The sequence below is a fragment of the Pan troglodytes genome, chromosome 7 (assembly GCF_028858775.2).
Source record: "Pan troglodytes isolate AG18354 chromosome 7, NHGRI_mPanTro3-v2.0_pri, whole genome shotgun sequence".
Lineage (NCBI taxonomy): Eukaryota > Metazoa > Chordata > Mammalia > Primates > Hominidae > Pan > Pan troglodytes.
Window position 1 is genome coordinate 110,198,541 of NC_072405.2, and position 27,170 is coordinate 110,225,710.

At 39.0% G+C, this 27,170-nt stretch overlaps 1 protein-coding gene across 24 annotated transcripts in view; it reads right to left on the reverse strand.

Annotated features, from left to right (window-relative positions):
- RGS22 (regulator of G protein signaling 22) overlaps positions 1–27,170 on the reverse strand; it is a 173,232-nt gene that overhangs the window by 20,949 nt on the left and 125,113 nt on the right. For 20 of the 24 annotated variants that reach the window (XM_016959721.4, XM_016959719.3, XM_016959720.3 and 17 more), the window contains 7 exons: positions 26,821–27,000; positions 22,804–22,962; positions 10,225–10,320; positions 7,765–7,858; positions 7,567–7,647; positions 7,278–7,323; positions 5,935–6,083 (listed from right to left, as the gene is read on the reverse strand). In XM_016959721.4, coding sequence (XP_016815210.1) covers positions 7,319–7,323; positions 7,567–7,647; positions 7,765–7,858; positions 10,225–10,320; positions 22,804–22,962; positions 26,821–27,000 — 615 coding nt within the window. In that variant the 3' untranslated portion in view covers positions 5,935–6,083; positions 7,278–7,318. Of the gene's footprint in view, positions 1–5,934; positions 6,084–7,277; positions 7,324–7,566; positions 7,648–7,764; positions 7,859–10,224; positions 10,321–22,803; positions 22,963–23,037; positions 23,161–26,820; positions 27,001–27,170 lie in introns of those variants that run through there. The other 4 variants (XM_016959724.4, XM_054657418.2, XM_063816480.1 and 1 more) reach the window with 2 other exon arrangements.

A 27,170-nucleotide genomic window follows, 5' to 3' on the forward strand; every position in this document is an offset into this window, starting at 1 on the left:
CAGTAGTTCCAAATAGCCAGAAAATGGCACTTTGAATTTTTCCATCCTGCAAGATCTAAATAATTCTTGTCATAAAATAGGCAAACGGTCTGAGGTGCCTGATGTCCAGGCATTCTTTTACACATCAGTCCCCTCCTAGTCTCTGTGCCCAGTGCAACTCGTCCCAAATCTTCCTTCTTTCCCTCCCGCCTGTCCCCTCAGTACCAACCCCAAGTGTCGCTGAGTCTTTCTAATCTTCCTTTTCTACAGACCCATATGACCTCTCCCTTCCTCCCCAGGCTGCTCCTCTCCAGGCCGAGCTAGGTCCCAATTCTTCCTCAGCCTCTGCTCCTCCACCCTATAATCTTTTTATCACCTCCCCTCCTCACACCTGGTCCTGCTTACAGTTTCGTTCCGTGACTAGCCCTCCCCCATCTGCCCAGCAATTTACTCTTAAAAAGGTGGCTGAAGCCAAAGGCATAGTCAAAGTTAATGCTCCTTTTTCTTTATCCCAAATCAGAAGCGTTTAGGCTCTTTTTCGTCAAATATAAAAATCCAGCCCAGTTCATGGCTCGTTTGGTAGCAACCCTGAGACGCTTTACAGCCCTAGACCCTAAAAGGTCAAAACGCCGTCTTATTCTCAATATACATTTCATTACCCAATCTGCTCCCGACATTAAATAAAACTCCAAAAATTGGAATCTGGCCCTCAAACCCCACAACAGGACTTAATTAACCTCACCTTCAAGGTGTACAATAACAGAAAAAGGTTGCAATTCCTTGCCTCCACTGTGAGACAAACCCCAGCCACATCTCCAGCACACAAGAACTTCCAAACGCCCGAACCACAGCAGCCAGGCGTTCCTCCAGAACCTTCTCCCCCAGGAGCTTGCTACACGTGCCAGAAATCTGGCCACTGGGCCAAGGAATGCCCGCAGCCCGGGATTCCTCCTAAGCTGCGTCCCATCTGTGTGGGACCCCACTGAAAATCGGACTGTTCAACTCACCTGGCAGCCACTCCCAGAGCCCCTGGAACTCTGGCCCAAGGCTCTCTGACTGACTCCTTCCCAGATCTTCTCGGCTTAGTGGCTGAAGACTGACACTGCCCGATCGCCTTGGAAGCCCCCTAGACCATCAAGGATGCCGAGCTTCAGGTAACTCTCACAGTGGAAGGTAAGCCCGTCCCCTTCTTAATCAATACGGAGGCTACCCACTCCACATTACCTTCTTTTCAAGGGCCTGTTTCCCTTGCCTCCATAACTGTTGTGGGTATTGACGGCCAGGCTTCTAAACCTCTTAAAACTCCCCAACTCTGGTGCCAACTTAGACAATACTCTTTTAAGCACTCCTTTTTAGTTATCCCCACCTGCCCAGTTCCCTTATTAGGCTGAGACACTTTAAATTATCTGCTTCCCTGACTATTCCTGGACTACAGCTATATCTCATTGCTGCCCTTCTTCCCAATCCAAAGCCTCCTTTGCGTCCTCCTCTTGTATCCCCCCACCTTAACCCACAAGTATAAGATACCTCTACTCCCTCCTTGGCAACCGATCATGCACCCCTTACCATCTCATTAAAACCTAATCACCCTTACCCCACTCAACGCCAAGATCCCATCCCGCAACACGCTTTAAAAAGATTAAAGCCTGTTATCACTCACCTGCTACAGCATGGCCTTTTAAAGCCTATAAACTCTCCTTACAATTCCCCCATTTTACCTGTCCTAAAACCAGACAAGCCTTACGAGTTAGTTCAGGATCTGCGCCTTGTCAACCAAATTGTTTTGCCTATCCACCCCATGGTGCCAAACCCATATATTCTCCTATCCTCAATACCTGCCTCTACAACCCATTATTCTGTTCTAGATCTCAAACATGCTTTCTTTACTATTCCTTTGCACCCTTAATCCCAGCCTCTCTTCGCTTTCACTTGGACTGACCCTGACACCCATCAAGCTCAGCAAATTACCTAGGCTGTACTGCCGCAAAGCTTCACAGACAGCTCCCATTACTTCAATCAAGCCCAAATTTCCTCCTCATCTGTTACCTATCTCGGCATAATTCTCATAAAACTGCACGTGCTCTCCCTGCCAATCGTGTCTGACTGATCTCTCAAACCCCAGCACCTTCTACAAAACAACTCCTTTCCTTCCTAGGCATGGTTAGTGCGGTCAGAATTCTTACACAAGAGCCAGGACCGCACCCTGTAGCCTTTCTGTCCAAACAACTTGACCTTACTGTTTTAGCCTAGCCCTCATGTCTGCGTGCAGCGGCTGCCGCTGCTTTAATACTGTTAGAGGCCCTAAAAATCACAAACTATGCTCAACTCACTCTCTACATTTCTCATAACTTCCAAAATCTATTTTCTTCCTCATACCTGACACATATACTTTCTGCTCACCGGCTCCTTCAGCTGTACTCACTCTTTAAGTCCCACAATTACCCTTGTTCCTGGCCCGGATTTCAATCTGGCCTCTCACATTATTCCTGATACCACACCTGACCCCCATGACTGTATCTCTCTGATCCACCTGATATTCACCCCATTTCCCCATATTTCCTTCTTTCCTGTTCCTCACCCTGATCACGCTTGATTTATTGATGGCAGTTCCACCAGGCCTAATCGCCACACACCAGCAAAGGCAGGTTATGCTATAGTACAAGCCACTAGCCGGCCTCTCAGAACCTCTCATTTCCTTTCCATCTTGGAAATCTATCCTCAAGGAAATAACTTCTCAGTGTTCCATCTGCTATTCTACTACTCCTCAGGGATTATTCAGGCCCCCTCCCTTCCCTACACATCAAGCTCGAGGATTTGCCCCACCCAGGACTGGCAAATTAGCTTTACTCAACATGCCCGAGTCAGGAAACTAAAATACCTCTTAGTCTAAATAGACACTTTCACTGAATAAGTAAAGGCCTTTCCTACAGGGTCTGAGAAGGCCACCGCAGTCATTTCTTCCCTTCTGTCACACATAATTCCTCAGTTTAGCCTTCCCACCTCTATACAGTCTGATAACAGACCAGCCTTCATTAGTCAAGTCTCAGGCACTGTATCAAGGAGTCTCTATGAAAAGCCCAAAACAACAGGGGAGAGAAAAACAAAGACATAGAGGAAATTTCAGCCTCTAATGCCACAGCTACAGCAAACAGTAAATACAGCCTAACTCCCAGCCAGAAAAACATGAAATTTTACACTAAAGACCAATTGACCTCATTTCCATTTATCTAATACATCATGTCTTGCTTCCAAGAAGAAATTACAAGGCATGCAAAAAGGCAAAAAACAGTCGGAAGAGACAAAGCAAGCATCAGAACCAGACTCAGATAAGACAGAGATATTGGAATTATCAGATCAGAAAGTTAAAATGACTATGATTAATATGCTATAAGCTCTAATTTAAAAATTAGATAACATACAAGAACAGATGGGCAGTGTAAGCACAGAGAAGGAAAGTCTCAGAAAAAAATCAAATGGAAACGCTAGAAGTAAAAAACACTGTAATGGAAATGAAGAATGCTATCAGTGGGGTCATCAACAGACTACATACAGCTGAGGAAAGAATCACTGCACTTGAAGAGAGATCAACAGAAACTTCCAGAACTGAAATGCAAAGAGAAAATAGAATGAAGAAGACAGAACAGAATATCCAAGAACTGTGGGACAAAAAAAGGGGGTAAATATAATAGGAATACCAGAAGGAAAAGAAAGAGAGAAAGGAAGAGAAGAAATATTTGAAGTAATAATGACTAAGGATTTTCCAAAATTAATGATAGACATCAAACCATAGATCCAGGAAGTTTTGAGAACACCAAGCAGGATAATGCCAAAAAAACTATACCTAGGTATAGCATATTTGTGTCTGCAGAAAATCAAAGACAAAGAGAAAATCTTTAAAGAAGCCAGAGGGTAGCAGTGGAAACAATTACCTATAGAGGAGCAAAGATAAGAATTACATCTGATTCACCTTCAGAAACCATGCAAGCAAGAGAAGAGTAGAGTGAAATATTTTAAGTGTTGAAAGGAAAAAAAAAAACCCACTAACCTAGAATTCTATATTCTATGAAATTATCATTTAAAAGTAAAGGAGAAATAAAGACTTTTAAGGCAAACAAAATCAAAGGAATTTATTTCCAGTAGACCTGCCTTGCAAGGAATGTTAAAAGTAGTTCTTCAGAGAGAAGGGAAATTATATAGGTCAGAAACCCAGACCTATAAAAAGAAAGAAAAAGCATCCGAGAAGGAATAAAGGAAAAAGGTAAAATGATATGTTTTATTTTTTTCATTCTTAACTGATCTAACAGATAACAGTTTGTTCAAAATAGTAGTAGCCACAATGTATTCAGTGAGCATAGCTTATGGATAAGAGAAATGAATGACAACATTGTGATAAGGGAGAGGACAGAGGGATTGGGAACACTCTGTTATAAGGTACTTGCACTACTCATGAAGCACTATCGTGTCATTTGAAGGTGGACTTTTATTAGTAGTAAATATATATTGCAAACTCTAGGGCAATGAATAAGAAAAATGTAAAAAGTATAATTGATATGCTAAGAGAGGAGAAAAAATGGAATCATATAAAATGCTCAATTAAAACCAGAGAAGGCAGCACAAGAGTACAAGTCAGAAGAAAAGGAAACTTCATGGCCACTACACTACAGGGTATGTGGCACTGTAGGAGCACAGAAAACTACAGGGTTCCCATGATCAGAAAAAAAAAAAAAAAAAAAAAAAAAATTTTGAAAACCCACTGCTTTAGAAGAAAAAATGATCTCTGAAGTAGATCTCCTAATAGTTTACCCATTTAAAATATCTAACTCTTCAGAGAATCTGGAGAGGCAGTTTCTACTTTGAAAATGCTTTCTGGGATTATACAAAGAAGTCCAGTGCTTCCAATCTGGTGATCTAGGTCATATCCTCAGAGCTCTTGAGTCATGAGGCCCCCAGATGATTCTCCCAGGTCATTTCTTACACACTCTCCTTTTCCTCCAGGAAAAGTGTAGGAGGGTATATGTCTGGGTTCTCTTTGCCACAAGTATAGTTCCAGTTAATAAGGTGGCTTTTACCTTTTGACACTCTTTTCTTGCTACCCTAACAGTTTATTTCAAACAGTGGTTTATGGAACATTGCATCAGAATCACTTCAGGTGTCTGTTAAAGAGTGAGATTCCTGGGTCCAGCCCAAGAACTACTGAATGCGACACTCAGGGAGGGGGCTCAGGAATGTGCATTGCTAGCAAATGTCACAAGTGAGTATTAAGCACACTAAAGTCTGAGAACCACTGCTTTAATATATAGTTCCTGGCAGGGCATGGTGGCTCATGCCTGTAATCCCAGCACTTTGGGAGGCCAAGGAATGCAGATCCCTTGACATCAGGAGTTTGAGGCCAGCCTGGCCAACATGGCAAAACCCTGTCTCTACTAAAATACAAAAATTAGCCAGGCATGGTGGCACATGCCTGTAGTCCCAGCTACTCGGGAGACTGAGGCAGGAGAATCGCTTGAACCCAGGGGGCAGAGGTTGTGGTGAGCCAAGATCGTGCTAATGTACTCCAGCCTGGGCGACGGAGTGAGACTCCATCTCAAATAATAATAATAATAATAATAATAATAATAATAATAATAATGATAATAATATAGTTCCTTTAGAGTTGGGGATGGGGTAGGGAAAGCTCTTCCTTTTATGTTTTGGGACAATTTACCACTTGGAATATTTGTCCCCTAATCGCCTGCTGAATACATCTGTTAACCAAATACAGTACATGCTCAAGGAATATTTGTTGAAAGATGACTTGAGGAACATAGCATCATACTTCCTTAACGACTGTGATAAGCAAAACATTTTGGTTCTTCAAACCTAGATAGTAGTTGTTTTATTCTAAATAAGTTAAACAGTTCTTATAGTCTTGTATGTCATGTGTACAGAATAGCTATAATTTTAAAACTGTGAGAGTAAGACAAGTCAAATTTTCTTTATTTATTTCCCACCTGGAAAATCCAGAATCAAACTTTATTTAGATGTTAGGCTTGCTCTGATACAGACCTTCAAAAAAACAAATCGCTGGAGCTTCTCATGTCAGCAAAATCTGGTTTAAAGAATTCCTGCAAAGGAAAAATAAATAGATGAAAATATAAACATCTATAGAAAATATAAATACAAATATAAATGCAAAACAACAAAAAACTTATATAGAGTTGTTGATATGGTTTGGCTGTGTCCCCACCCAAATCTCATCTTGTAGTTCCCATAATTCCCACGTCATGGGAGGGACCCAGTGGGAGGTAATTGAATCATGGGGGTGGTTACCCTCAGGCTGTTCTCATGATAGTGAGTGAGTTCTCATGAGATCTGATGGTTTTATAAGGGGCTTTTTCCCCTTTTGCTTGGCACTTCTCTCTCCTGCTGTCTCTTGAAGAAGGACATGTTTACTTCCCCTTCAGCCATGATTGTAAGTTTCCTGAGGCTTCCCTAGCCACATGGAACTGTGAGTCAATTAAACCTCTTTCCTTTATAAATTACCCAATCTCGGGTATTTCTTCATAGCAGCATGAGAACGGACTAATACAGTTGTCATAAGGATCAAAATGTGAGCAGGAGTGTCAGCAAATGTTAGGGAGACTATGAGGCTGGCCTGAGGGGTGGAGAAATGGGCAAAAGAATGTAGAGGCTAGGGTAAACTAGAAGAGAAAAAAATGAGTAGGCTAAGAACATTAAGGCCTACTCATCAAACCTCCCAAGAACCAGAAAACTAAGGATGTTAAGAAACCAAAAAGCTAAACTACAAGCAAAAGATAAAAGAAACAGGACTTTTAACTGGGTTCTTCAAGTATTAGGTCAATGAATTACACATTATACTACATTACTAGACTACTTTGTAAGGCTTTGTTAAACTCTAACACTAGTATCCAATCAAAACTGTATAATCACCTCAGAATCTGTGTGAGAGAAGGGCCCTCAATTTTTAGTTCTTTTTTTTTTAATTTTAAGTTCCTTCTAATATTTCCAGCTTAGAAAATCTTGGGAAAACTGAGCTATAGCCCATTCTTCCATACATGTTCTTTGCAGAAGAAAACATACAAGGAGTAAATAAAAGCAATACATGATCACTCTCCAGAGGCCTTACTTCTTAGGAGACTGTGCCATTCAAAAGGGAGGCAAGGCTCTCCTCCCCATCAATTTATTAGTGGGACATGTTATATGTGTGGTATGCTGTGTGTGTGCATGCGTGCATGTACATGAATGAGTGTATTACGAGGACATGTGTGGGACCAACCAACATTCAGACTATGACGTACCTTGAACCTATCAGCAGCAGGATGTAAACACAAGAATGCTGTCACTCTGGAAAAGACATGAAGTTTTATGTATATATTTAGTCTTTCCTCCTTAGCAGAGGAGAGGAACAGAGACAGAGAGAAGCAGGACTCACACACACGGAGAAATTCTCCTAAGTTGGGGGGCAGAATAGGGTGGAGGGGTTGGTCCTCACCCCTTCCTCCCTGTACATTCTGAATGGCCAGGTGAGAGGCAAAACTCCAACAAAAAGAAAGAAAGAACTGAAGATAGACTACACTGGGAACTCACTCTGGCTGCTGTGGGCAGACATATTCTTTTTCAAAGACATAGTTGAAGAGCTAGCCTTAAAATTTGTGAGAGGTTGCAAGCCTGCACGAAAATAAAAGAGATAAGAAAAACAGTAAAGTAAATATTGGCAAAGTCTTCTAAAATTAATCTGTGATAAAAGATAAAAAAGTAAACCTGTAGGCAAAAGGCAAAAATTACCTGCAAACAACTTTTTTTCTAGTTCTTCTTGGATCTTAAGAAGAATTCTCTCCTGTTCTAAGGCTTCTATATACTTTGAGTAGCACCAGGTTGGCTAAAAAAAGCAATTTTCAAAGTTAATTCTGAAATGTTTGCTTTAGGAAATAAACTGAAGATAAGATGTCTTCTATCAGCCTCTTCATTTAAATTTTTATTAAAGTATAACACACATAAAGAAAAGTGCACATCACAAGTTTATAATGATATGAATTTTTACCAACTGAATGTACCCAGGTCACCTTTTAACTGGGTACCACAAATTATTATCAACCTACCTTAGTCCATTTTCATAAAAATATTTATGATAAAGTAAGTGTATTTTCTTCCATAGCCTTGACAAAATGTTTAAATTCCCTGGTTTGCAGGGAGGAGGTGAGGTGGGAACGTGAGGGTGGTGATATTCTGTTTCTCAGTGAATCAATGTCAACAAAAGCTTTACAGATATATTGACAGCTATTCAGTCATCTTTATATATTTAATTTGATTGTAAATTTAGTGCTTAGGAAAGATCTTTATATATTCAATTTGACTGTAAATCAAGTTTTAGGGGGAGAGTAACTTTGCATTTGGATTCATTATAATTCTTCAATGTGCAAAATCTATCTAAAACAAATGCATATACAGTTAGCCCTTCACATCCACAGGTTCTGCATCTGCAGATTCAACCCAATTGCAGATCAAAAATATTTTTAAAAATCAACAAAAAATAATACAAATAAAATATACAGTATAACTATTTACATAGCATTTACTTATGCTATAGTATAATACTTAGGTAATATATGTAATCTAGAGATGATTCGAAGTATATGGGAGGATATGGATAGGTTATATGCAAATACCATGTTGTTTTATATCAGGGACTTGAGCATCTTCAGATTTTGGTATCTGCAGGCAGTCTTGGAACCACCCCACTATGGACACTGAGGAACGACTCTATAGGGCATCTACATTTACAAAATGTCAGTGTATTATTACTTTACAAATTGCTAAAGTAATTCAACATGTATACTTTAAACAGAAATCATTATAAGCTACATTTATATTTATAAAATATCTTTGGTTTCTAAAAGTTTTTTAGTTTCCTACAAAAATCTTGAATATGACAAGATAGCATCATCATCACCACCATCATCATCATCATCCCTTTCTCTCTCTCTCTTTTTAACCGATAAGGTAAGAGGCTCAAAGGAAATTATGTGATTATATCCAGGTTTCAAGATAATACTGACTTGTGATAAAAAAAAAGATTAGAAGCCTGTTACCTCACACCTGTAATCCTAGCACTTTGGAAGGCTAAGGTGGGAGGATTGCGCAAGCCCAGGAGTTTGAGACCAGCCTGGGCAACATGGCGAAACCTCATCTCTATAAAAAATACAAAAAATTAGCCAGGCATGGTGGTGTGCACCTGTAGTCCCAGCTACTTGGGAGGCTGAAGTGGGAGGATTCCTTGAGCCTAGGAAGTTGAGGCTGCAAAGAGCCCTTGCACCCTTTAACCTGCAAAGAGTTATCGTACCACTGCACTCCAGCCTGGGTGACAGAGCAAGACCCTGTCTCAAAAAAAAAAAAAAAAAAAAAAAAAAAGAAGCAGCCTGATATCTCTAACTGGACCCTGATATCTCTAACTGGACGTTTCCCCCTTTCACACTGTGTTTCTAAAATTTAATGCTAGTCATTTGCTAATGAATGGTATTATTTGCTAGGTATCATATGCTTTTAGATATCTCTTTCAGTATACAGTTCCATAAAATTGGATATTTCTCTTCTCTCAATAATAGCTTCATAGTTAGCCAGTTATCTTAGCTGGGTAACTGAACTTATTTGACATTCCTAAATGCCAAAAAGATTGTTTCTTGAGTTAGTATTACCCTAAGATACAAATGCTTTCAATACAAGTCATCAGAAATAGACATAAGTTAAACATACGACATTTCAGGGAAGTAACAGTAATGTACTAGTTATAAATGTACATGTAAACACAGAAACAATAATGTATTGGTGGATGGTCATGTATGGTTAATTTTATGACTACTTCAAAAAATTAAAAATTTGAGACTAAGCATTTGACATTCTTCTGTCATTTTTTAACTCAAGAATACAACATCCTATATATATTCCATCTTGTTCTATTATACTGTATCTGTCTTATTTTCTTTTCCAACAAGATGATCACTTCAACTTCTGCAATTTAAGTCTTCCTCATGTATCTCAAGAAGTTATTTTTCTTTATTAAACTATCTGGGATTGGCTGAAATTTTAATGAAGGCTCAAAGAAACTCCCTTCAATCTCTCCTACTATTATAATTGTAGGCTTATTTTCAAACAAACACATTTCTAGTACTGTACAATGACTGAGTTACTGCATTCCACTATCCAATGCTCTAGCGGGGAAATGAGGTCTGCACCATCTTGCATGCTTACCTGTCGGCCATATGGTTGGAGGCCTAGGAAGGAATCACTGAGTAAAGCAGTTTTGATAGCAGGCACTGAAGTATTTGCATATTGTTTGATTCCATCCTGTAATTATATTAAATTAAATTATTACCCAGAAAAGATAATGCTATGTTAATATAAACTTATGGCTAAGGAGTTATAACATCATATGACATAATATTTCATAGTGAGTGCTGCACTTGAGGTTTCATCAAGTCAATATCACTAATGTGACAGAGTCTCCTGCTTTGATCTTTAATCTTATTTCATACTAATATAAAAATACTTTAAAATAAATGAGAGAAATGATTAAGTTGAATGTAAAAATCATTCCCAAATTCTGGAATCCAAGAAAAACCACTATAAACATTTTCATGAACATCCATCCATATTTCTCACTAGGGAAAATGCATAGATTCACAATTTTAATCTTTATATTTTATTATATAAATTTTATACAAATAGAATCTAACTATGTTTGCTCTTTTTAAATCTGCCTTTTCATGTAGAATATGTTGTGAAAATGTGAATAAATATAAAGCTGGAATGTATGCTGGGCCTTTGTATTTTTTACCATTGTTTATCTGCTGTAGAACAGTGTCTGCCACATAGTATGCACTCAAATATTTGTTGAATGATGAAATTAATAAATTACATCACCATTTTCAGTGGATGAATGATCTTATGCACTAAAAGGTTTGCTGAATGATAAAATGAATAAATGTTATCATCACTTTCAACAGATAATATTTTAGAAAAAGGATGTATCATAGATAATTTAATTAACAACACTCATTAGAAATTTAGGTCATTTTCTTACTCAGCAACAGAAAGTCAAAAACCACATGTTCTCATTTATAAGTGGGAGCTAAATGATGGGTACACACAGACATATAGAGTAGAGTAACAGACACTGGTGACTCCAAAAGTTGGGAGGGTGGGAGGCAAGTGAACGATGAAATACAACCTGTTGGGTACAACATACACTATTTGGGTGATGAGTATACTTCAAAGCCCAGACTTTACCACACACAACATACCCATGTAACACAACTGCACTTGTATTCCTAAATCTATACAAATAAAAAATTAATTAAATTTCCTTAAAAAAAGAAAAAAAACTTACCCAAACTTAAGAGGAAAACACATTTGAAGTAATTATAACAAAAAAAGAACCATGTATAATTGTATTTCAATTAATACAAATCTTTAAGAAAAACAAATAAGCCAACAGATGAGTAAAGAAGAGACACAACAGAAACTTCCCCAAAGAGGAAATGCTATGCTTAACAGAAATGGACAATTTTTTCAATATCCCTACTAATTAAAGCCATGAAAATAAGAACATTTCATGCCTTTCAAATTAGTCTTTAAAAATGATAAAATGAGAGTTTCAACGTATGAATTTTGAGGAACACAAACATGTAGCCCATACCAACTACTTTTCATTTCTAGAACTTCATTATCCAAAACAGAAGCTCTGTTCCCATTAAATAATAACTCCTTACTGCCTTCTATCCCCAGCCCCTGGCAACCTCTATTCTTTCTGTTTCTATGAATTTGACTATTATAGGTACCTCATCTGGCAAGATGGCTGAATAGGAACAGCTCCCGTCTGCAGCTCCCAGCAAGACCAACACAGAAGGAGGGTGATTTCTGCATTTCCTCCTGAGGTACTTGTTCATCTCATTGGGACCGGTTAGACAGTGAGTACAGCCCACAGAGCATGAGCAGAAGCAGGGTGGGGTGTTGCCTCACGCAGGAAGTGCAAGGGGTCGGGGAACTCCCTCCCCTAGCCAAGGGAAGCCATGAGGGACTGTGCTGTGAGGAATGATGCACTCCAACCCAGATACTATGCTTTTCCCATGGTCTTCACAACCTGCAGGCTAGGAGATTCCCTCGGGTGCCTATGCCACCAGTGCCCTGGGTTTCAAGCACAAAACTGGGCAGCTGTTTGGGCAGACACCGAGCTAGCTCCGGGAGTTTTTTTTTTTTTTTTTTTTTTTTTGTACCCCAGTGGAGCCTGGAACCCCAGCGAGACAGAACCATTCACTCCCCTGGAAAGGGGGCTGAAGCCATGGAGCCAAGTGGTCTCGCTCAGTGGGTCCCATCTCCAAGTAGCCCAGCAAGCTAAGATCCCCTGGCTTGAAATTCTCACTGCCAGCACAAAAGTCTGAAGTCAACCTGGGACACTCGAGCTTGGTAGGGGGAGGCGCGTCTGCCATTACTGAGACTTGAGTAGGCAGTTCTCCCCTCACAGTGTTAAGTAAACCTCTGGGAAGTTTGAACGGTGTGGAACTCACTGCAGTGCGGCAAAGCAGCTGTGGCCAGACTGCCTCTCTAGATTCCTCCTCACTGGGCAGGGCATCTCTGAAAGAAAGCCAGCAGCCCCAGTCAGGGGCTTATAGATCAAACTCCCAACTCCCTGGGACAGAGCACCTGGGGGACGGGGTGGCTGTGGGCACAGCTTCAGCAGACTTAAACATTCCTGCCTGCCAGCTCTGAAGAGAGCAAAAGATCTCCCAGCACAGTTCTCGAGCTCTGCTAAGGGACAGACTGCCTTCTCAAGTGGGTCCCTGACCCCAGTGCTTCCTGACTGCAGACACCTCCCAGCAGGGGTCGGCAGACACTTCACACAGGAGAGATCCAAGTGGCATCAGGCGAGTGCCCCTCTGGGACAAAGCTTCCAGAAGAAGGAGCAGGCAGCAATCTTTGCTGTTCTGCAGCCTCTGCCAGTGATAACCCAGGCAAACAGGGTCTGGAGTGGACCTCCAGCAAACTCCAGCAGACCTGCAGAAGAGGGGCCTGACTGTTGAAGTAAAACTAACAAACAGAAAGCAATAACGTCACATCAACAAAAAGGGCACCCACAGAAAAACTCCATCAAAAGGCCATCAGCATCAAAGATGAAAAGTAGATAAATCCATGAAGATGAGGAAAAACCAGCACAAAAAGGCTGAAAATTCCAAAAACCAGAATGCCTCTTCTCCTCCAAAGGATTGCAGCTCCTCTACAGCAAGGGCACAAAACTGGATGAAGAATGAGTTTGACGAATTGACAGAAATAGGCTTCAGAAGGTGGGTAATAACAAACTCTTCTGAGCTAAAGGAGGATCTTCTAACCCAATGCAAGGAAGCTAAGAACCCTGACAAAAGGTTACAGGAACTGCTAACTAGAATACCAGTTTAAAGAAGAACATGAATGACCTAATGGAGCTGAAAAACACAGCACAAGAACTTCATGAAGCATACACCAATATCAATAGCTAGACTGATCAAGCGGAAGAAAGGATATCAGAGATTGAAGATCAACTTAATGAAAACTTGTGAAGACAAGATTAGAGAAAAAGAATGAAAAGGAATGAATAAAGCCTCCAAGAAATATGGGACTATGTGAAAAGACCAAACCTACAATTGGTTGGTGTACCTGAAAGTGATGGGGAGAATGGAACCAAGTTGGAAAACACACTTCAGGATATTATCCAGGAGAACTTCCCCAACCTAGCAAGATAGGCCAACATTCAAATTCAGGAAATACAGAGAATGCCACTAAGATACTCCTCGAGAAGAGCAACCCCAAGATACATAATCATCAGATTCTCCAAGGTTGAAATGAAGGAAAAAATATTAGGGGCAGCCAGAGACAAACCTTTATAGGTCAGGTTACCTATAAAGGGAAGCCCATCAGACTGACAGCGGATCTCTCGGCAGAAACCCCATAGGATAAGCCAGGAGAGAGTGGGGGCCAATATTCAACAACCTTAAAGAAAAGAATTTTCAACTCAGAATTTCATATCCAACCAAACTAAGCTTCATAAGTGAAGGAGAAATAATCCTTTACACACAAGCAAATGCTGAGGGATTGTGTCACCACCAGGCTTGCCTTACAAGAGCTCCTGAAGGAAGCACTAAATATGGAAAGGAAAAACTGGTAACAGCCACTGCAAAAACATACCAAAATGGAAAGACCAATGACACTATGAAGAAACTGCATCAAGTAATGTGCAAAATAATCAGCTAGCATCATGATGACAGGATCAAATTCACACATAACAATATTAACCTTATGTAAATAGGCTAAATGCCCCAATTAAAAGACACAAACTGGCAAATTGGATAAAGAGTCAAGACCCATCGGTGTGCTGTATCCCGGAGACCCATCTCATATGCATAGGCTCAAAATAAACAAATGGAGGAATATTTACCAAGCAAATGGAAAGCAAAAAAAAGCAGGGGTTGCAATTCTAGTCTCTGATAAAACAGACTTTCAACCAACAAAGATCAAAAAAGACAAAGAAGGGCATTACATAATGTTAAAGGGATCAATGCAACAAGAAGAGCTAACTATCCAAATATCCTAAATATATGTGCACCCAATACAGGAGATTCATAAAGCAAGTTCTTAGAGACCTACAAAGAGACTTAGACTCCCATACAATAATACTGGGAGACTTTAACAACCCCCTGTCAATATTAGACAGATCAATGAGACAGAAAATTAACAAAGATATTCAGGATTGAACTCTGCTCTGCACCAAGTGGACCTAATAGACATCTACAGAACTCTCCACTCCAAATCAACAGAATATACATTCTTCTCAGCATCAGGTAGCACTTATTCTAAAATCAACAACATAATTGGAAGTAAAGCACTCCTCAGAAAATGCAAAATAACAGAAATCATAATGAACAGTCTCTTGGACCACAGTGCAATCAAATTAGAACTCAGGATTAAGAAACTCATTTGAAACTGCACAACTATATGGAAACTGAACAACCTGCTCCTGAATGACTATTGGGTAAATAACAAAATTAAGGCAGAAATAAATAAGTTCTTTGAAACCAATGAGAACAAAGACACAATGTACCAGAATCTCAGGGACACAGCTAAAGCAGTGTTAAGAGGGAAATTTACAGCACTAAATTCCCACATCAGAAAATGGGAAAGATCTAAAATTGATACCCTAACATCACAATTAAAAGAACTAGAGAAGAAAGAACAAACAAATTCAAAAGCTAGCAGAAAATAAGAAATAACTAAGATTAGAGCAAAACTAAAGGAGATACAGACATGAAAAACCCTTCAAAAAATCCAGGAGCTGGTTTTTTGAAAAGATTAACAAAATGGACCACTACCCAGACTAATAAAGAAGAAAAGAGAGAAGAATCAAATAGATGCAAATAGATGCAATTAAAAATGATAAAGGGGATATCAGCACGAATCCCACAGAAATACAAACTACCATCAGATAATACTATAAATACCTCTATGCAAATAAACTAGAAAATCTAGAAGAAATGGATAAATTCATGGACACATACACCCTCCCAAGACTAAACCAGGAAGAAGTCGAATCCCTGAATAGACCAATAACAAGTTCTGAAATTGAGGCAGTAATTAATCACCTACTGACTAAAAAAAGCCTAGGACCAGATGGATTCACAGCCGAATTCTACCAGAGGTACAAAGAAGAGGTGGTACCATTCCTTCTGAAACTATTCCAAACAATAGAAAAAAAGGGACTCCTCCCTAACTCATTTCATGAGGCCAGCATCATCCTGATACCACAACCAGCAGAGACACAACAAATAAGAAAATTTCAGGCCAATATCCCTGATGAACATTGATGCAAAAATCCTCAATAAAACATTTGCAAACTGAATCCAGCAGTACATCAAAAAGCTTATCCACCACAATCAAGTTGGCTTCATCCCTGGGATGCAAGGCTGGTTCAACATATGCAAATCAATAAACATAATCCACCACATAAACAGAACCAATGACAAAAACCACATAACTATCTCAATAGATGCAGAAAAGGCCCTTGATAAAATTCAACACCTCTTTATGCTAAAAACACTCAATAAACTAGGTATTGATGGAAATATCTCAAAATAATAAGGTCAATTTATGAAAAACCCATAGCCAATATCATACTGAATGGGCAAAAGCTGAAAGGATTCCCTTTGAAAACCAGCACAAGACAAGGATGCCCTCTCTCACCATTCCTATTCAACATAGTATTGGAAGTTCTGGCGAGGGCAATCAGGCAAGAGAACGAAATAAAGGGTATTCAAATAGGAAGAGAGGAAGTCAAATTGTCTCTGTTTGCAGATGACATGATTGTATATTTAGAAAACCCCATTGTCTCAGCCAAAATCTCCTTAAGCTGATAAGCAACTTCAGCAAAGTCTCAGAATACAAAATCAATGTACAAAAATTACAAGCATTCCTATACACCAATAATAGACAAACAGAGAGCCAAATCATGAGTGAACTCCCATTCACAATTGCTACAAAGAAAATAAAATACCTAGGAATACAACTTACAAGGGACCTGAAGGACATCTTCAAGGAGAACTACAAACCACTGCTCAAGGAAATAAGAGAGGACACAAACAAATGGAAAAACATTCCATGCTCATGGATAGGAAGAATCAGTATCGTGGGATAGGAAGAATCAATATCATGAAAATGGCCATACTGCCCAAAGTAATTTATAGATTCAATTCTATTCCCATCAAGCTACCATTGACTTTCTTCACAGAGCTAGAAAAAACTACTTTAAGGTTCCTATGGAACCAAAAAAAGAGCCCACATAGCCAAGACAATCCTAAGCAAAAAGAACAAAGATGGAGGCATCACACTACCTGACTTCAAACTATACTACATGGCTACAATAATAAAAACAGCATGGTACTCTTACCAAAACAGATATATAGACCAACGGAACAGAACAGAGGCCTCAGAAATAACATCATACATCTACAACCATCTGATCTTCGACAAACCTGACAAAAACAAGCAATAGGGAAAGGATTCCCTATTTAATAAATGGTGTTGGGAAAACTGGCTAGCCATATGCAGAAAACTGAAACTGGACCCCTTCCTTAAACCTTATACAAAAATTAACTCAAGATGGATTAAAGAGTGAAACATAAAACCTAAAACAATTAAAAACCCTAGAAGAAAACCTAGGCAATACCATTCAGGACATAGGCATGGGCAAAGACTTCATGACTAAAACACCAAAAGCAACTGCAACAAAAGCCAAAAACGACAAATGGGGTCTAATTAAGCTAAAGAGCTTCTGCACAGCAAAAGAAACTACCATCAGAGGGAACAGGCAACCTACAGATTGGGAGAAAGTTTATGCAATCTATCCATCTGACAGAGGTCTAATATCCAGAATCTACAAGGAACTTAAACAAATTTACAGGGAAAAAACAAACAATCCCATCAAAAAGTGGGCAAGGATATGAACAGACACTTCTCAAAAGAAGACATTTATGTGGCCAACAAACATATGAAAAATAGTTAATCAACACTAGTCATTACAGAAATAAAAATCAAAACCACAATGAGATACCATCTCACACCAGTTAGAATGGTGATCATGAAAAAGTCAGGAAATAAGCTGGGCGTGGTGGCTCACGCCTGTAATCCCAGCACTTTGGGAGGCTGAGAAGGGTGGATCACCAGGTCAGGAGATCGAGACCGACCAGGCTAACATGGTGAAACCCTGTCTCTACTAAAAATACAAAAAATTAGCTAGGTGTGGTGGTGGGCAACTGTAGTCCCAGCTACTCAGGAGGCTGAGGCAGGAGAATGGTGTGAACTCGGGAGGCAGAGCTTGACTCCATCTCAAAAAAAAAAAAAAAAAAAGTCAGGAAACAACAGATGCTAGAGAGGATGTGGAGAAATAGGAACACTTTTACACTGTTGGTGGAAGTGTAAATTAGTTCAACCATTGTGGAGGACAGTATGGTGATTCCTCAAGGATCTCAAACCAGAAATACCATTTGACCCAGCAATCCCATTACTGGGGATATACCCAAAGGATTATAAATCGTTCTACTATAAAGACACATGCACAGGTATGCTTATTGCAGCACTATTCACAATAGCAAAGACTTGGAACCAACCCAAATGCCCATCAATGATAGACTGGATAAAGAAAATGTGGTGCATATATACCATGGAATACTACACAGGTATAAAAAACAATGAGTTCATGTCCTTTTCAGGGACATGAATGAAGCTGGAAACCACCATTCTCAGCAAACTAACACAGGAACAGAAAACCAAACACCACATGTTCTCACTCATAAATGGGAGTTGAACAATGAGAACGCATGGACACAGGGAGGGGAACATCACACACCAGGGCCTGTCAGGGGGTGGCGGCAAGGGGAGGGAGAGCATTAGGACAAATACCTAATGCATGTGGGGCTTAAAACCTAGATGACGTGGCCAGGCACCGTGGCTCATGCCTTAATCCCAGCACTTTGGGAGACTGAGGCGGGCAAATCACTAGCTCAGGAGTTCAAGACCAGCCTGGCCAACATGGTGAAACCCCATTTCTACTAAAAATCCAAAAAATTAGCTGGGCGTAGTGGCGGGCGCCTGTAATCCCAGCTACTTGGGAGGCTGAGGCAGGAGAATCGCTTGAACCCTGGAGGCAGAGGTTGCAGTGAGCCGAGATTGCGCCACTGCACTCCAGCCCGGGCGACAGAGTAAGACTCCATCTCAAAAAAAAAAAAAAAAAAAAAAAACCCAAAAACCCAGATGATGGGTTGATGGGTGCAGCAAACTACCATGGCACATGTATACCTATGTAACAAACCCGCACGTTATGCACATGTATCCTAGAAATTAAAGTATAATTTTAAAAAATGCATATTAACAAAAGTGTAGCAAAATGGGTATTTTCTGCCAATTTAGATTGCAGATCATTTTAAATTGGCATACACATTTTAATAGAATAATTTGTATCTTGTCTGATCTCTGAAGCTAAGCAGAATGGAGCCTGGTTACTACTTGCATGAGAGTAATTTGTAAATGTGTTGAATACCTTAAAATGGTTATACCCTTTCAGCAGTCAATTACACATTTAAATGTATAGTTTCATGAAGTAACCCAAAACTTTGGTGATGGGCTGGGGTTGGGGAGGGGTGATTTTATCCAACAAGACCAATATTACAACAGCATAAGCAACAGTGAGATAGAAATGTTTAGATTTAAATGTTTGGTTAAATAACCCATGGCCATAACCCTTCCATGGAACATTTTCTAGTCATAAAATGCTATGTTCACAAAGAATGTTTAATGTAGACAATGCTTATGATACAATGGTAATGAGAAAAAAAGATTAAAACTGCATATAACAAATGGATATAAGGCCGGGTGCAGTGGCTCATGCCTGTAATCACAGCACTTTGGGAGGCCAAGGTGGGTGGATCATAAGGTCAGGAGTTTGAGACCAGCCTGGCCAACATGGTGAAACCCCATCTCTACTAAAAATACAAAAATTAGCCAGGTGTGGCAACAGGTGCTTGTAATCTCAGCTACTTGGGAATCTGAGGCAGGAGAATTGCTTGAACCTGAGAGGCAGAGGTTGCAGTGAGCTGAGATCATGCCACTGCACTCCAGCCTGGATGACAGAGCAACACTCTGTCAAAAAAAAAAAAAAAAAAGGATATAATTATGTAAAACAAAAATAAAACTCTATGCATTAAAAAAAGTCTTAAAGGCCTGGCACAGTGGCTCACACCTGTAATCCCAGCACTTTGGGAGGCCAAGGTGGGCGGATTACTTGAGGTCAAGAGTTTGAGATACCTGGCCAACATGGTGAAACCCCAACTCTACAAAAAATACAAAAATTAGCCAGGCGTGGTGGCATGCACCTTTAATCCCAGCTACTCAGGAGGTTGAGGCAGAAGAATCGCTTGATCATGGGAGGTGGAAGTTGCAGTGAGCCAAGATCACGCCATGGCAGTCTAGCCTGGGCGACAGAGTGAGACTCCATCTCAAAAAAAAAAGCCCCAAAGAAAAGACATTAAAATGTAGTCACTATGCATAGATGGTATTAATAAAATTATAGTAATAATATATTGGTATTAGATTAGAAACTTGTAATATTAAGATTATTCTATATTGTTGAACCAACATCTGATAAATCTGTTTGCAGTGGTGACAGAATTTTAAAAGTACCTATTATTTTCTTATTACTAATAATACTTAATTAACCTGGTGATATTATCAACAACACAGTTCACTCTTGCTTTAATAATGGAAATCCTGTATTTTATTTCTCAATTGCCTGCGTAGCTGGCTAGGGTTATGCTATATTCTGTAAAGGACAAGATATTTTGCCAGTGTGGCACAAATTTGAGAAGACCCAAGGCCTAGCATTTCATAGGATGAACTTGTCCTTGACTTTTTATATCCAGATGATAGTGTATATTGCCATTAAAATAATTAGATGACCAAAAAAAAGAAATTTGGGTCATTTTCAACTTTTTACTATTATAAGTGATGCTGTGTATATACATCTTTGTTCATGTTTATGATTCTCTTATTTATTTATTTATTTTTAAATTATTTGTAGAGATGAGGTCTTGCTATGTTGCCCAGGCTGGTCTCCAACCTCTGGGCTCAAGCAGTCCTCCTTCCCTGGCTTGCCAAAGTGCTGGGATTACAGGTGGGAGCTACCATACCCAGCTGATTCTCTCCTTTAGAATAAATTTCTAGAAGTGTATTTGCTGATTAAAAAGAATGAACATGGCCAGGTGCCGTGGCTCAAACCTGTAATCCAAGCACTTTGGGAGGCTGAAGTGGGCGGATCACTGGAGGTCAAGAGTTCGTGACCAGCATGGCCAACATGGTGAAACCCTGTCTCTACTAAAAATACAAAAATTAGCCTGGCATGGTGGCGTGTGCCTGTAGTCCCAGCTACTCAGGAGGCTGAGGCACAAGAATCACTTGAACCTGGGAAGCAGAGGTTGCAATGAGCTGAGATTGCACCACTGCACTCCAGCCTGGGTGACACAGCGAGACTCCATCTCAAGAAATAAAATAAAAATAAAAAAAATAAAAAGAATGAACATGCTTTTTATGGCAGACTGAACAGACTAATACAATATGATACCATTTATGTAAGTTAAAAAACATTAGAAAAGTACTTTGTATTGTTTATGAATGCATCCACATGCATGAAACACTGTCTTTTGTTTGTTTGTTTGTTTGTTTGTTTTTGAGACGGAGTCTTGCTCTGTTGCCCAGGCTGGAGTGCAGTGGCGCCATCTCGGCTCACTGCAAGCTCCGCCTCCCGGGTTCACGCCATTCTCCTGCCTCAGCCTCCCAAGTAGCTGGGACTACAGGCACCTGCCACCACGCCCGGCTAATTTTTTGTATTTTTAGTAGAGACAGGGTTTCACCGTGTTAGCCAGGATGGTCTCGATCTCCCGACTTTGTGATCCACCCGCCTCGGCCTCCCAAAGTGCTGGGATTACAGGCGTAAGCCACCGCGCCCGACTGAACCACTGTCTTTAAAAAGAGCTGGACAAATATATCCCAAACTTAATGACTGCTCCTAGATATGGGGAGGGTTATAGAACTCAGGGCTGAGGTTACTAGATCTTACTCTATTTGCAATGTTTTATTTCTAATGGGAAAAAGAAAAATAAGGCAAAATGTTAAAAGTGTTTATTTTGGCCTGCACAAATAAATGTGAGTGTTCATTATATTACTTTTGTGTCTTTCCGTGTCTTTTACATTTATTTTTAAAAATGAAATAGGTATAAGCTTATAAATAAGATGAAACATGTTATTTGGGAGCAATTACCCCTTCTTAATTAAAACAGATAAATATAAGGAGAGAAAGAGACCAATGAATGAATGAATGAACGGACAGATAGTAGACAAATAGGGAGGCTGGCCAATTTGTGACTTGTTTACACATTTCACAATGTATCATTCTGTAATTTTTCTTTTTTTTTAGACGGAATATCACTCTGTCACCCAGGCCAGAGTGTAGTGGCATAATCTTGGCTCACTGCAACCTCTTCCTCCAGAGTTCAAGCAATTCTCCTGCCTCAGCCTCCCAAGAAGCTGGGACTACGGGCGCACGCTGCCACGCCCGGCTAATTTTTTTTTTTTTTTTTTGTATTTTAGTAGAGACAGGGTTTCACTGTGTTGCCCAGGCTGGCTGCGAACTCCTGAGCTCAGGCAATCCGCCCGTCTCGGCCTCCCAAATTGCTGGGATTACAGGCGTGAGGCACCGTGTCTGGCCCATTCTGTAATTTTCATATTGAAAATGTTGCCCCTGCCAGTACATACTATTTGTTCATTCATTTCCTGATTTATTCATTAAACAATATTAATAATTAAGCATGTGCTGGACACTAGTGTAAGGACTTATAAAACATGGATAAGGCGGATACTATCATTGAGGATCTTAGTCCATTGAAGATGACAGACGTAAAAACTTAATCACAGGACTATATAAAGCATGTTCTACAAGGTGGAGGAACGTTATTGCAGCGGATGCAAGCTGCTTGCGTTGCCACAGAGAGTCAAGGAAGTCTTCACTTAGAAGAGATGATATTTGAAATGAATTTAGAGGAATTCCAAAAGTCTGAAGCTTCTGACTGAAGGCTTAAAATCCACTAATACCTGTATTCCATAACTTCTCTCTATATATCCCCAGACAAAATTATTCTATAATTCACACATATCACGTAACTTTTAAAAGTCTGATAAAACCCAAAATGAGTCTTGTCTCACCTTTCCAGATTTTTCGTCTTCTAGGACTGCCAATTTTTTTTTCTGCTTATTATATTCTTGTCTTCTCTCTAAAACACTCATAATATTTTCATCTGTTAAATTCTTCCTAAACTCACAGAACTGAGGCCAGAATTTAAACAGAACCCCAAAAATTGTCATCTGTATAAAAAAAAGTCTAAGATTACAATTTTATACAAAGGTACCAATTTAAACTCTATTCACCATAATAACAGATTAACTATTATATCTTTAATATATACCATGTTTGCTCCAACTTATTGTCTCCAGACATCTTGGTATAGTTTTGCTCAGCACATGCTTATCATCAATGGTTTTTACTACCAATGAGAAGTCTTTCTTTAAAAAAAAAATACATTAAATACACTTAAAAGTCACTTTATTCTTTATGTCTCCCTAACCAATTGATTGTATTAATAAAGAATCCATTAGGTCTTTTAAAATAAGAAATTTATGTTTTCTTTTAAAACATATACTAGTTGATCTGCCATACACTCTGCTGTTTTATGCAAGTATTCCAAATATCCAGTTCATCAAGGAAACTCCCTCCTCCCTCTTTTCTTTCTTTTAGAGAAAGGAAATACCATTTTGCCTCTGGAAAAGCTCTTAAACAAAGCTGCAGATCTAAGAATAAATCTTGAGTAAATTTTAAATGATATAATCTCTTACTTTTATGTGAGAGCAAGAAAAGTAACATTTAAAAAGCAGAACGGTATCCTGGACAAATGCTTTCTATAAGGACACTTTAAGTGATTAATTGTGATATTTATAGAGATAAGAATAGTTGCTCTAATTCTCATGCCAAGTTTTTCCATTAGTTCCAGAGGCATACATTACTTCCAAGAAGGTAGGACTTGCCACATAAAATCAAGTCCAACATCTTATTGCTAGGAATGGCCTTTACCTAATACCCTGGAAAAAAATGAACCATCCCATTAGGCTCCAAGCCAACTCATAGGGGAAAAGAGGAATCTTTAAAAAGTAAATGCTGCAGTGATCAACAGAGACCTGAAATGGCATATTTCATTACTCCTCTTTTCCATACATGAATGCTATTAGTAATACTAAAATTATGCACTCCTTTTAAAATACAGTTTTGTTATTGAATTCTATAGCCTCTTGGGAGTGTAAATGTAAAATCTAGAGATACTTTATTTGATGAAACGCAGGCTTTTAAGACATTTTCATTTACATTTACCTGCCATACATTTAATTAAGTAATCCCCTGTTCCAATGTTAAGGGATCATGGCAGTTTTTATTATGAACTGAAGCTTAAATACTCCTCCTCCTCTATTAATCATACTTCTCAGTTATCTTTCCAAAACCTGAGTCAGTCCCAGTTCTTGAATATATATATTTCCATTTAGAAGGCTTTCTAAGTAAAAGTCACCCAATTAAGACACAATTTTTCAATAGAAGGCATAAAACTACTCTATTGTTAGAAGTTGCAATTGAGATTGTAGGTTAATATATATTGTTAATTAAAATTACCCTGTACCTCTCTAATCTTAAAAGATAACCAAATTGTGGATAAGAAAATGTTTTAATAAATATAGAGCTACTTTACTCACTGCCAGTAGATAAATAATGGCTTTAGTATGAGCAAAAGGGGCCAGTGAAAATTTGGCTGAGTGATGCAAACTTTCAGGCTATTGGGAGTGGGAGTGAGGGATAGACAGAGGCTACACTGATATAATGCTAAAACTGTCAGCAGTTTTAAATTTACTATTCAGCCCTTCTGCTCAACTTTGCTCTCATATCCAATTTGATCTTACTCCTTTCTGTCATGATATATTTCTTCTCACATCATTCATTTATGTGTCCAAAAAATGCCTTCTCTATGCCTGGCATTTGGACTGCAAAGATAAATAAGAACCATTCCCTGCCCTCAAAGAGGTTACAATCTAATGGGAAAGTCAGACATGAGAACAATCACTTTCAATTTAGTGTGATAAGTGTTACGACAGAGGTAAAAACAAGGGAGAGAAGATGATACTGCAAAAAGCTCAGGAGAGAAAGCAATAAGGGCCACTTATGAAACTACAATTATTTCAATTAGACTAGGGCAGAGATGGCAGGGAGTGGTAAAAGATGTAGCTAGAGAGATATCTAGGAGTATGGACTTCATTCTGAGGGCAGTGGGAAGTATCTGAAATAGTTTTAAAATTATTATTTGTAGAGACAGGATCTCACTATATTGCCCAGGCTGGTCTTGAACTCCTGGCCTCAAGCAATCCTCCTGCCTTGGCCTCCCAAAGTGCTGGGATTACTTACAGGTGTGAGCCAGTGTGCTGGGCCAGAATTGAAATATTTTAAGCAGAGAAGTGACATGATCAGATATACATTAAAAAAGGATTGCTCTGTCTGCCCTGAGTTGGATGGTTTGGAGAGAACCCAGAGGCCGGGAGTTTCTGTAATACATTATGAGTCATGTTGCAGATCTAAAGTGAGGTAGTTGAGTGGAGGTGTGGATAGAATGACAGATAACGAGGAGACAACTAGGTAAGTTTTAGGAACGGATTAGATACAGAGGTAAGGAAATGAAATAGAGGGAAGACATGGAGATGGCCAACCAGATCTGTGGCTTGTATCCTGGGGTAGGAGGCAATGCCATTCTCTAAACTTCCTTGGGAAAACAGGAATAACAACAGATTCAGTGTGATGCGGCCCCTAAATAAATATTATTTATTTTCAGATGCTCTAACGTCCATATTTAAGATATATCTAGGACTCCCTTTTAGAAAATCAGGTAGAAGTCATAGGCTAGAAGACTCCAGTAAAATTCTTTGGTTACAATCCCTGAAGAGTATACCAGAATTGAACGGTATCGGCAGCTCCAGACATTTACTGTCAGACTCAAGGCCTTTGGTATCGATGGGTAAGCCCTGGCCTGGTTACTAGGAAACCCAGGCTAGGTTAAGCTATCGCTAAGATCTTTTCATTAACAGATATTACCATTCTGACACCATGTTTCTCTATAGCATGTCCTCAATCATTCCTCTATATTTCTGCCTATTTTAATGCATAATTTGGATTGTGAGTCCACTTTTAGTTCCTTAGAGGAGTTAGAACACAGCTGGCTCTCAAATGAATCTAAGAATAATCGCCTTTTTCCATGCTCAAGGGCAATAATACCCTAAATCTCTGTTTCATATCACTTCATTCATGACATGGCCTTCCCTATTACCTCTATTATAATTTATTTTTCTTAATCATTTTTTAGGAACAACATCACTAAAAGGCTTTTTAAAATGCAAATAAATTATGTTCACCAAGTCACTGTTTTCTATTATTTATCTTAAAAAGAAGTAACTTGAGCAGGTTAACAGGCACAATTTTCCTTTCATGAGTTTGTATACTTTATGTTGGTAGAGTACTTAAATCTCCTCTCACTTATTTTATGAGCTATGTGAATATTCCAGTCTTTAAAAATACACAAATCTTGGGACACACATATTTTACACATTTTTGTGGTAGCAGATATTTTAAAAGGAAATACGAATAGTGGAAAAGAAAGGAGGAATTAGCTGGAGGTTAACAAGTTAAAAACAAAAATGGTAACCATGGAAAGCCAAAAGGTAATATTTAATTTTATTTACTGTATATGATCACGAAAAAAAACTGCATTTAAGTTACTAGCTTTTTATATTTCAGTCACATATGCAAAGATTATTTAAATTAAATAGAATAAGTCCCAGTATTGGGAGGACTGGAACCTTGTCAAATATGAATAACGTACAAGCTTTAAAAGGATATCTATCTTTTTAATATTTATTTACTTTTTTTAGGTTTTTTTTTTTTTTTTAAGAGACGGGGTTTCGCTATGTTGCCCAGGCTGGTCTCAAACTCCTGAGCTCAAACAATCTGCCTGCCTCAGCCTCCCAAAGTGCTGGGATTACAGGCGTGAGCCACCACGCCTGGCCCAAAAGGATATCTATCTTTAAAAGGATTGTCAATCTATTTTAAAATATGCTTAGCCATATGCCCTGATCTCTTACCTGTGCCTCTCTAAATACATATGGTCCTAACTCCTTCCGGTGTTCAATAATCTTCTGGGCTTGCTCTACTGGAATGTCAATTTGTAAAGCTGGTGGAATACTGGAATTAATAAAGCAGTTGATAATAGTTGTAATCTTCTTCTGGATGACAGACTCATCACAATGAGAATGGCACAAGTCCTGAACAGAAGGAAAGATAGAATGGTATACAATTAATGCATTACTAGAACACTTAATAGAACTGTATCAATATGTGTTTCAATTAATATATGCATTTCAACTTTAGGTCAAGAAGGCAGTGGGATATTTCAAGGCTGTCTTTAAAAAATTATAGATTTTCTTTCTCTTGG